At 51.4% G+C, this 12,163-nt stretch overlaps 1 protein-coding gene across 1 annotated transcript; it reads left to right on the top strand.

Annotated features, from left to right (window-relative positions):
- Window positions 1–5,557: 5,557 nt before the first annotated feature.
- On the top strand, window positions 5,558–7,241 carry LOC120679148 (BTB/POZ and MATH domain-containing protein 2-like). The gene is made up of 2 exons (XM_039960664.1): window positions 5,558–5,706; window positions 5,791–7,241. The coding sequence occupies exon 2, from the start codon at window positions 5,884–5,886 to the stop codon at window positions 6,967–6,969; it is 1,086 nt and encodes a 361-aa protein (XP_039816598.1). The 5' UTR covers window positions 5,558–5,706; window positions 5,791–5,883; the 3' UTR covers window positions 6,970–7,241.
- Window positions 7,242–12,163: the final 4,922 nt, after the last annotated feature.

A 12,163-nucleotide genomic window follows, 5' to 3' on the forward strand; every position in this document is an offset into this window, starting at 1 on the left:
TCTTTGCAGGTACTCCAGATGAAGGCTCAACTATCAGTTCATTTCTGAGTTCACCAATTGCATACAAGACTTCCTGAAAATGCCTACTGATGGTTTCTGTGGACCTCCTAAATGTCATTTTGATGCAAGAGAAACATTGGTTGTGCCCAACTACATGGAGGAACATGGCAACCTGCTCCTCAATGGTACAATGAATTGTATCCTTGAGAAGTTCACGGTTCCTAAACAAATCACATAACTGGAAAAATGGTGCTCTAAACATTCTCAGAAGTTCTACACACTGAGTGTCAGAAGATTGGTATATAAATCTCAGGTTGTGTTGGCGTTCTTCATCTCTAGCAAACATTGGGGCATGGGTGATTGAGGGCCTAGACCTAGTCCTTAGCCTAACCAACATCCATGTGCAGAGAACAACTACAACTGCAGCTCCCTTACGAATCATCTCGAGCCTCACTTCAACGGGATCCATGACTAGAGGAGGACAGGGAACAAAATTAGTGGTGCTACAAATGAATTAATGCATCTTGTTGTAAAAATTTGACACGGCTGCGCAGTACAAATGCGCCTCCCAGTGCCATGAATCATCACAGACCACTACCTAGAACTAGAAAATCAAGTTTCGCATACACTAAACAAGACACAGATCCGCACACCAACAAACCATATCCACCTATGAACACGGTAGATCTACTCAAATCACATGAATCCAGACGTTCAAATCGAGGGGAAGTAGAAGCACGAAAGCAAAACACACAAATCAGTACAGCAGAGGAAGTGGGAGCTGGGGGCCGGAGGATATCAACATTACAGCCGGAGAGCTCGGGCCAAGCGGGGGTGCGAGCTCAGCATCGGAGATCTGTGCGGGAGGAGAGCAGGAGAGAGGAGCGAGGAACGAACCCGGCGGCCGCCAGTGAACAGTACAAGCCAGGCGGTAACCCTAGCAGGGTCTTCCTGTTTTATGCGCTGCACCCGCCGAGCCACCCCAAGGCCATGGTGTCATCAAGACGGAGCCAGGCTAAGCCCATGCGACCGAATCGGTCGCATCCACAGAGCCTGGCCAACAAGCCCTTTTTGCATTAGTCGGCCCAGGCTATCTCCGTGCAGGTAACCAAACAGGCCTAGGGTGGCCTATTGGAGCCTGGTTTGCCCTTACACAGGCAACCAAACGTACCCATAAATGAACCATGTATAGTGGCTGCGTTAGCTACCTCATCACCTATAGCACGTCGTGTAGGGCCTGGATGATTTCCCTGTCGGTAGAGCGTCATTCCCCGTCGCTGATTTAGGGCAAATAGTCCCGACCTCATGAGGTGCTTCTTGCAGCATAAGGAGGAGCTAGATTAGGACCAATGATGCTAGCAATCGTCATACCAGTACTACATTAATTTTTATTGAGGTGGTTGAAAATGGTTTTTAGAGGCAGGCAGACCTAACCGCCTCTGAGAAAACGTCACTCAGAGGCGGTTGAGCACCCGCATCTGTTAATGAAATAAAAAAATAAAAAATGGAAAAGCCCATCGGGGTCGTCAAGCCCATTGGGCGTAGCCACCGCGTCCGCGCCGATGCCCGTCGCCCGCCCGCGTCCACGTCAATGCCCGCTGCCGCCTGCCTGCGGCTCCATGACTACTCCATAGCCAGGTCTAGTGGCTCCACGGTCGCTCCATGTCCAGATCCCGCCGCGCCATGGGAGAGAGAGGGAGGGAAGGAGAGGGGTCGGTTTGGGTCGCAAGGGAGAGAGGCGCCGCACCATGGGAGAGAGAAAGGGAGGGGAGGCACTACGCCATGGGAGAGAGGGGGAGGGGAATAATACCCTAAGTGCAGTATATATACTTGGAGCCATCTATTAAACTGAGTTGGGTTTTTCTAGGCTGGGTTTTTTAACTGAGACGAGCTCGTTACAAATAACCGCCTCGAAAAATAGGACTATTGACTGAGGCAGGCGTCTTAATTTTGAGCGCCTCGGTTAATATGTTTTTTCCCTTCCTTTTTCCTCTTTTATTTGACCAAAATGATAAACTTAGATGCAAAAACATACTTAGAAATTGAAGTTCTAAAAAACTTCAATGAAAAACCGAACTGGCTCAGCTTTTTATTCTATGGCCGTAAGTCATCTTGTTGCAAATGCTTACCTGCACTCGTTTCTGTTTCAAAATCCTCCCACTCTGCATATGCTTATACAAAATAATACGTTCTCATAAGTTACGAACCATCAATGTGGTCTTTATTAAGATTAGACAATTTTAGGAGTGTAGTCTTGATTTTTCTAAGAGATCCTGATTAGAGTTTAAACGTTGTTGCATTGTTTTTGCCATTTGTGCATGAACAAAAAGTTTCAATGAAACACGATGATAAGTCTAAGAGCAACTCCAGCCCAGGCTCTCATTTGGAACCATACTCTAAATTTTGAGAGTTTAGTGAGAAAATAAACTCCAGCGGGCCTCCTAAATGGTCTCTTATTTTTAAATGGGCTCTACAATTAGCACCCTAGGTCCTCAGGAATAGGAGCCTCCCATCTCCTGCCTCCCCACGCGCCGGCCCGCCATCCCACACGCCACCCGGCTAGCGCACCGGTGCCACCGATTTGGCCGTCGGCGTCGTGCTCGGGCTGGGAGTCGTCCTCCACGGGGATTCGGCCGTCGGAGCGTTCGACGACGCCGGCGGGGGAGTCCTCGAGCGCGGAGAGGATATGAGGTAGGCGGGAGAGCGACGGCGGCGCGCAGACAAGACCAATGCCGGGATGAACGCGGATGACGATCTCCTCCGAGAACACCTCCGGACGCACGCCGGCGGGGGAGACGGCGGCTGCGGGGGCGGGAGGACCTCGGCGGCGAGCGCGGCCGCAGCGGCAGAGGACGTGGCCGGGAAGGCGCCGAACGTCGTGCCATCACGGACATGCTTGCAGTCGTCCTGGTGGAAGAGCGCCCAGAGTGTGCTGCACCAGCGCACGTCGCAGGACTGCCGCTGCGGCTCGTACGCCCCGCCGGCGCCGGCAATGGCGGCGGCCAGCGCGTTGCCCCCGCGCCCGCAGGAGAAGGACTTGTTGCGGACTCGCGAGATGCAGCGGCGTGCTTCATCGTCGTCTTACCATTCTCTAGATACGATGAAGATCACCGTGCTGTCATCCAAGGCCGTCCGGCCCGCCGGGGGCGCCGCCGCCACCCAGGAAGTCGTGCCGCTCTCGGTGTTCGACAAAGCCAACTTCGACACGTACGTCTCCATCATCTACGTCTTCCGTCCGCCGACGCCGCCCAACGCCGCGCTCGAGGCGGGCCTGGCTCGGGCGTTGGCGGAGTACCGGGAGTGGGTGGGATGGCTCGGCGCGGACCCCCGCACTAGCGCCCGCGCCATCCTCCTCACCAACGAGGGCGCGCGGTTCGTCGCGTCCTCACCGACGAGGGCGCGCGGTTCGTCGCGGCCGCCGCCGACGCCCCGCTCGACGCTGTGCTGCCGCTCAGCCCGGCCCCCGAGGTGACGTGGCTGCACCCGAGTGAGGCCGGGGCGGAGGAGCTCATGCTCGTCCAGCTCACGCGGTTCGCGTGCGGGGGGGCTCGCCGTGGGGTTCACCGCGCACCACCTCGTCTCCGACAGCCGCGCCACCAGCAACTTCTTCGTCACGTGGAGCCAGGCAACCCGCGGCAGCGCCATCGAGCCCGTGGGAAAGCAGGGGCCTGTTTTTTAGTCCGGCTGGAGATGCTCTAAAGTAAGCATTTGGATATGATTTGGCTCTACATCACTTAAAACGGATTGATTTGGTTAGTGCGCACGGGGAATTTTTCGGAACAGAATGCAGGAGAGGGTATTTGTAAGAGCATCTCCAGCTCAAGTCCCCAAACAAGCCCCATCCTATTTTTTAGGAGTTTTGGGCTAAAACTCAACTCCAGTGGAGACTCTATTTAGACTCCCATTTTGCATGAGGCTCCAAATTGAAGGCCCAACCCCCGGAAAATAGAGCCCTCCCATCTCCAATAAACGGATCGGCTTCTCCTTCTTCCTGCGCGCGCCGCCCCTCCCTGCGCGCCGCCCCTCCTTGCGCGCGCCGCCCCACCGGCCGACGCCCCCAGCACGAGGCGCCGCCCGCCACGCCGTCTCCGCCCGCCGCCGCCCGCCGCCGTCGCCTCTGAGTCCGAGTCCGAGACCATGCGGCCTCTGCAGCTTCCCCACCGCAGCGGCCTCGTCGACTGGGTAACTGAGCGACTTCGACAAGACGGAGGCCGCGCCTCGTCGCCTGCGCCGCCGCCTCCGTCCGCCACGCCGCGCGCCGCGCGCCGCCGCCCCAAGATGAGCCAGATCGTGATGGCGCTGTAGGGAGAGATGTCGCTGGAGGAGCTCAGCGACGCCGCGCAGGTGGGGCACGGCGGCGCGTCCAGCTCCGGCTTGGGCTCCGACGACTACGAGTCCGGCTCCGGAGGGTGGCGCTGCCTAGCCCGGAGTACAGTGCCGATTACCCCGGCTCCATCCCGGAGTGGGCCACCTGTCGCCGGCCAGCAGCGCCAGCCCCGTCAACCGGGATGAACGGAGGCGCCATGGCGGAGGTCCCCGCCGGTGACCGTGACGATGAACCAGCAAGCAAGGTCACAAGCTCACAACCAGCTGGCAGCAGCAAGCTCCTATAAATTCCCTTTCTCCAGTTTAGGTGTCTGCGCCATGTGTAATTTCTTGCAAATTTTGTTGTTCTTGCACAGATCAACAAGAATCATTCTTGCTACTCTGACTATGCGAGTCGTTGGGTACGATTCCTATTTAGCATCTCCATTCCACCATTGCTCCAAGGTCTCACTAAATCGCTAGATGATATTTCACTATAATAGTCTGCCAGATGCATCTCGAGTGACACCGCAGTGTCTACAACGCCACCGGCGCCCTTGCCTTCCGCGTCGACAACTACTCGCGCCGCCGCAAGATCTCCGTCGGCGGCTCGCAAAGGGAAATGGAGGAGGAGGTTGAGCGGGGCTCGGCGCACCTCTAGGCGGCCGGAATCGACCGGAGGTCCGGCGAGGCTGCGGTGAGCTCGACGGCAACCGGCGACACGCTTCCTCGACGGCTGCGGGGGCGGGAGGACCTCATCGGTGAGCGCGGCCGCGGCGGCAGAGGACGAGGCCGTGAAGGCGCCGAACGCCGTGCCGTCGCGGACACGCTCGCGGTCGTCCTGGTGGCGCCCAAAGCGTGCTGCGCCCGCGCACATCACAGGACCGCCGCTGCGGGTCGTACGCTCCGCCGGCGCCGGCGACGACGGCGGCCAGCGCGTCGCCCCGCGCCCGCAGGAGAAGGACTTGCTGCGGCGGATGTCCGGCAGCGCGGCGGCACCCCCGTGTGCCGCGGCGGCGGCGGCATTGAACGGTCTGGAGATGAGCGAGCAGATGGTTTGTTTGTCTGACATGTAGGACCCGCTAATTTGCAGACCAAGAATTGAGAGGCCTGCTGGAGTTGGGCTCAATTTTTAGCCCTCATATTGTGCAGGCCGGCTGCTAAATGGGAAAGTAGGGGCAGTGTTTTTGAAGTCCGGCTGGAGATGCTCTAATAACTCAATTGGGGGGGGTGGGGGGGGGGGGGTCAAACTTACGTGGTTTTTATGCAGTTTTACCAAAGGGAAACCGGAAACGACGGAATTGGTTTCAGAGTCCACTTGTCTTCCTCGCCGTCTTCTTCAGCGCGGCGGCGGCGGCGGCGGGGCCGCTTCCCATTGTCCGGCTAACTCCCCTGCAGAAGGTTCGATTCTTTCTGTCGGCTCCTATTCTCTCGCCTCCATCTCCCGATTAGAGAAGCACTTTTATATTTCGCTACGTGATTCAGATTGAGGACCCTAGGGTATACGCGGTTCCGTCGCCGTCGTGTCGAATCGGATCGGATCTCCCTCTCCGGCCATTGTCCTCGTCCTCCTCGACGATGAATCACCAGATGCCGAGCTCGAAGACCGTTTCGACCTTCGCCCCGCAGAGGGAGCAGGGCACGCATTTGTTTCACATCTTGGGGTACAGCCAACATTGGGCCGCTGGTGCCTCCGAGTGCAAGTGCATCGGATCAGACAAGTTCCCCGTTGGTGGGCACGAATGGAGACTTGTGTTTGATGGGGCCCCTGGAAAGGACGCATCGGGTTCCAATCGTGACTACGTTGTAGCTGGAGTCTACCTGGTGGGCAAGAACATCAAGGTCCAGGCCTCATTGGAGCTAAGACTGCTCGACCAGAGCACTGGGCCATCCTTAACAGTGCACAAGGAGGCATCGATAGTATTTGACACCAATGAGCGCAGCAGGATTGCTGTGTGTGTGATTAAACGGAAACTGTTCAAATCAACGACGTACCTTCAGGATGATCGCCTCACAATCGAATGCATTATCACTGTTAGCAAAGAACCACGGGTAACAGGAACCAAATGGTTCCCTAGGATCGAAGTGCCCCCATCTGACATTGCACAGCATTTTGGCAAGTTTTTGGAAACAAAGGAAGGAGTGGATGTCACATTCAGTGTTGGTGGAGTCGATTTGACAGCGCACAAGATGGTGCTCGCCACTCGGTCACCTGTCTTCAGAGCAGAACTCTATGGACCTATGAAGGAGGGAGGAACAGAGCCCATAGTTGTCGAAGATATTCATCCTGATGTTTTCAGGGGCCTTCTCCATTTCATCTATAATGACTCCTTGCCTCCTTTTGATGATCTCATGGAAGATGATTATGGTGAAATGATCCGCCACTTGCTTGTGGCTGCGGATCGATATGCCATGGACAGGCTAAAGCTCATGTGCCAAAGCATCCTCTGTGAAGGTCTTCATGTGCAGACAGTGGCAACCACGTTGGCTTTAGCGGATCAACATCACTGTGATATGCTTAAGGATGCCTGTATTGAGTTTATCATCTGTTCAAATGCAATGGATGCTGTGGCAGCAACCCCCGGTTACAAGAATCTGAAAAGAACTTGCTCATCTGTTGTGATAGAAGCATTGGAGAAGACAAGTAGGATTCGTAAAGCATGACCAGCTCATCTTAAGCAGAGTTTATCAGGGGAGAATCGGTCCATCATTTAAATGAATAGTTTGTCAGCTTTTGCCGGAGGAGCTCATCCTAAACTGATGAGCAGCTCACTGTTTTATGAATCTAAGGGAGGTTAGTGTAATTCTGAAGTTTTGGGGGGCTAGCATGCTTGTTTTGCTATATCCTCTCATCCTAAGATGCTAATTGTTAGTGCAGGCAGTATGCTTATTGTATCTTTTGGATGCTTGAATGCATGAATTGTCTATTCTTCGCATGCTTGGTGTCCCCGAAACATAACATTCATCATTAGTTTTCTACAAAGAAAATATCTTCTTTATGTGTGCACCCTTTCTCAGTGAGATTTTGTACAACATTATTTTGGGCTTGGGATGTTGTCTGTAGTTTTTGACTTATTACTGTTATGGTGTGCTATATTGCAAACTTTATCTGTACTACTGAATTCCTAGTAATGGTCCTCTAGAAACAAACTATGATAGAAAGTTAGAAACACTAAAGAGAGAATTTTATATGACCTTCAACATCAATTTGGTTTAATGGTAAATAGTCAATACTGATTACGATGGAAGGAATGGTTGTCAGCTGTGTCTAGTTTGCACCTCGTCAGTCACTCCGTTAATATGATTGGCTGCTGTATTGGGCAATATTTTAAAAAAACATGCTAGACCTTTAATTTTCATGTTTGACAAAGTCCCCGCAGCATTCAGGACACGTTGTATTTCTTAAGTGCCATGAGTTAAGCAGTTTGTTCAGAAATTTGTGTACAAGTGTGCAGGGTGTTTGTCAACTGGGGTCAACATCATTGTTTTTTTGTGAAAATAATTGTCGTCATCATTGTTCCTAAAATAAACTGGACTTGATCAGCTCATGCTTCATTCTAGAAGGGATTCTGCGGAGGGCCCCTGTTTCGATATTTGCAGATCTAGAACATCAGTCTGATAGTCATCGGTTACTGAATGTATGCAACAGATGAACTCATTTGGAAAATGTGAGGCATTGGGTCTATCACGGCCCTTTGTTGCAAAAAAAAAAAAAACAGAAAGCATGGGTCCTTTGAGATGTAAGTTTTAGCCTCACTATACCATTGCTTAGTGCCTGCAGATCGCTTATTTTAGATGGTTGCATACTTTGGTCAGTAGATCAGGAAACTATGTAACATCTGATGGAAATCAGATATCAACTCTTCGGCTGGATATATGCTTAAAACATCACTGAACTTCTTATCAAGACAATTTGTCGCTGGCCTTGAGATTTTGAAGCATAAGAATGGCTGCAAATTAGAGGATATAAGCCAGATATTGCGCTGCTGGTTCTATTAATTGATGAGGAATGAGCTCGGTGGAGGATGCTCCCCATTCGGATGACCTGGTCCAAAGATTGCTTGTTGACGTATTGGCTGCTATTAGGGGAATGCTCAAGGGCCATTGCTGATTGTCTGTAAAAACATGGTTAGTTTTTTCCAGCGTTGTTTTGAAAAATATATTAATCCAATCTGGTCCATCTGAACCAAAGGAAAAGCTGAAAAGCCTTTCCACAAATTTTCCTTCGCCCTGTCATGAAAGTTTTTTTTTTTTTGGTTTACTCTCTGCAAGAATTCGAACCGAGACCAAATGACCAACTGAGTAAAACAAGATTTTTTCATGTTTTGTTCTAAAGTATGTTATTATGTTTTCCTATGGAAAGCTTCACATAACGCAAACTATGTGCTTGGGATCTGAAAATTCTTCTTCAATCGCAGGCTTAGATCTAGAGCAATTGTTGCCTACTGAGTCTATTTTCCAATTTCCATGAACAATGCTTGTTATTGAAAATAAAATGAGGATCAGGGGAGATATAGATGAAAGGGAGGAGCAAGCAAAAGGGAGGGCATAAGGCCATTCCCATTGCTGGTTTTATAAGACTTCCAATCTAATTAAATGAGCTGACACGCGCATAGCTATAATGTTAGGCATTACGTTGTTGGTTCAACGAAAGTTTTATGACTGAAAGCGTGTCGCGGTCCAGGCCAGAGAGGCCATCCATGTCAGCACGGAAAATATCGGCCGTCGGATCGGAATAGATAGGGACGTAAATTTTGCAAAAAAACCCCGAGCTTTGTCAAAATGAACACGGAGTCCATCAATTTAATGGGAAAGCCTCGGACTTCGTGGAGCCTTACTTTAAAAAAAAACCTAAACTTTTAGTAATCGTGCCGTACTCCGTGAATTTTGTAAAAAAAACCCTGGACTTTGTTAAAATGATTCTGAAGTCCATCAATTTTATGAAAAAACCCTTGAACTTTTCAGTAATCGACCAGTACTCCGTCGACGCCAAATTTACCAAATAACCCCCTGCAGTCTACCAATTTTACGAAAATCCCCCCGGACTTTTTGTAGTTCAATTTTTTAAAATAAAACTGAACTGGAGGGCATATTTCTGCGCGGCAACGCCGCGCAATGTTCTAGTTAAAGAAGAATGTGCTCTCTCTAAAAGATTGTTGGTTTATGTTTTGTACTGTGTTACCCAGGGCGATCTTGGTTGATTGCTGTTTCTTTGGGTGAAATCTTTTATTCGAAATTGGGATTTGTCATGGAGTTTTAATATTTGCATTTGAAAACTGTATTTCTTAATCTTTATTTCTTTGGCTGATCTTAGTTTGATTGTGTTTCTTTTTGTCCGGCATATATGTATATGAACGTCAGCATATAGAGTTTAAAATCAGTGTGGAGGGCTAGAAGTTATAAAAAAAGGGGGGCAAAATGGGACTTTTTCTTTACTCGCTTGACGCTATCCATTTTCTAGTCGCGGCTACTGCTACTAGCTGCTTGTATCCACCGTCAGCTTCTGCTTGTACCTGCTGCTGTCTTAGTCCTGAATATCATCCAAATTAGTGCCATGTTTCATCGATATCGAATATCCAAGTCCTTATACACTTCTTCAATTCGTCAAAGCCGTGTGTGTCCACATATCATAGCTGCCAAATCAGCCACTTTCGTCTTCTTTTTCGGATTTGTCATGATGTGTGGCTGCCCCACCATCGTTGTTGATGTGACCTTTGCCCTCTTGTTCTTTTTCGGAAGCGTTTTGCTCCACATCATCATCAATAACTATTTATTTATCGTCGTCATCACATTTTCCTCCTGCTTGCCATCCTGCAGCAGTGATATCTTATTCCTCCATTTGGCTGGTTTAACACATCTCACTATTTTTGTTAGGTTCAAAGTCTCCAAAGCAAGACTCATCTTTGAGGAGTCGACGTACTAGCTTATGAAAACTTGATGTATTTGCTGAAGTACGGTTGTAAAAGCAATACATTCTTTTTGTGGAGGTGATCATCTACATCGACATGTTCAGGAGTTGCATGCTTTGATGGTATCTTTGATTTCGAACTTCGAATGTATCTGACGGTGGGTGAGTACCGCACGGAGGAATTCGAGGGGACCCTGTTTAGAGAGATCTGCCCAGGTGTGTAACATGCAGTAGGGACTCTTGAGAAGGATGCGGGTGACACGATGGTTTCACTGAGCTCCTTGGATCTAAGATGGGTCGATCGGACTCGATCCCTTTACATGTTGGGGTTCCTGCTTTATTTATACTACTTGCCTTGCTAGGGGATTTTTTACCGCCCATTGTGTGAATGCGGCGCCCAATGGCGAGCGCCGACCAGCCAGCGGGCCGCGCACTTGGGCAGAATGCAGGCTCGTGGGCCAGGCCTGTCCTTCCCCTGGATCACCCCTAGGCCTCCTGTAGTCATCTTCGGGTCTCAGGGTCTTCCTCTCATGCACCCCGAGGAGTGGTGTTGCCTTTGCACTTGACGAACGGCCAGTCAAAATGGTGGGTCCCAGGGCCACCGCCTTTGTCATGTGAAGCGACGTGCTTCGGGCGGAATGCTGAGCTTACGGGTGACCGTAAGTTTCGAAATTTACGGTCAACCCCCACATCGCCCCCTGGCTCCCTTCTTTCTCCAGAGAAATTTTCCCCTTCCCTTATCTCTTTTTTCTCTGCCCCCCAACCTTACTCAGCTCGCCATTGAGCTTGATCTGGACGAGTTCGCCAGATCCCACCGCTACAGGAAGCTTGCTGGAGTCCGCCGCTCCCGTGCTCTCCAACTACGCCGGTCCTATCCAACGGGGCTCACCGGGACTGCCGCCGCTTCACCGTGAGCAGCGCTCGCCGCACAAGCCGTCGTTCCCCTGGGGACGAATCGCACGGAGCTCCCCTCTCTCCTTGGCCGGAGATGCCGCTCTGCGCCGCCTCCATGAGCGGCACCGCGGCGGCCCCGTGCCCTCATAGCTCATACTACACACGCCTTCGCTCTCACCAGCATGGCCGTGGATCTATCCGGAGGAAATAAGAAGCATGGAAAGAGAAGGGGAAGCGGCGGGGCGGGCCGGCGGCGGCGGGGAGGCGCGGCGCGGCGGCTCCGGCAGCGGGGCGGGCCAGCGGTGGCGGGGAGGCGCGCCGCCGGCATGGTAGCGCGGCGCTGGCGGGGGAGGCGCGGCGGAGCTCCCCAGGTTTGAGTTTTTTTGTCGCAAAATTTTTTTCGAAATTTTTCCACTGCAAAATTTTTTTCTGTTGAAGGTTCCCTGTTTTCCTAATTATTTTTTCAAAAAAATCCTGCTCTCTAATTTTTTTCTTTGATTTTCCGTCTCAAATTTTTCTCTCTAAAATTTTTTACGTCAAAATTTTCTGTCTTTTTTTTTCTCAAAATTTTTTTCTTGAAAAAATTTCTTGAAATAAAAAAACGACAAAGAACTTATTAAAATAGAAAAAAATGAACTGTCGAAAAATCGACCGTACGAAACTGCTCCGTACGATTTACCGTAAAATAGCCACACTCGCTTCGGGCGGGGCGTCCTCCTGGGCTGACCATTCCTTTGCCTGTAAGCACGTCTTCCCCATAATGATGATGTCATTTTTGGGAAGATGGGCCGACCTCGAGTCTGGTGCCACGGCAACAGTGCGGTACAGTAAATGGCCGTCGACGCCGTGCTGGGCGGGTGTGGTGAAAACTCCCGCCGACTGGTTCCTTCGCCCCGAAGGGAGCTCCCTTTCTAGGCAAACACGTGTCCGCCTGCCGTGGGACCGCCTGCCGTGGGACACCACTGGAGTGGGTCCCCCCGATCAGGTCCTATTCCACTTGTTTGCTTGTCTTTGTTGGGCCAAGTCGTTCCGCCGGACCTGCCGAGCCCATTTCGT

Source organism: Panicum virgatum, chromosome 6N (assembly GCF_016808335.1).
Source record: "Panicum virgatum strain AP13 chromosome 6N, P.virgatum_v5, whole genome shotgun sequence".
NCBI classification, from domain to species: domain Eukaryota; kingdom Viridiplantae; phylum Streptophyta; class Magnoliopsida; order Poales; family Poaceae; genus Panicum; species Panicum virgatum.

Coding starts and splice junctions, on each gene's coding strand:
- LOC120679148 (XM_039960664.1), top strand. CDS start 5,884: ATGAATCACCAGATGCCGAGCTCGAAGACCGTTTCGACCTTCGCCCCG.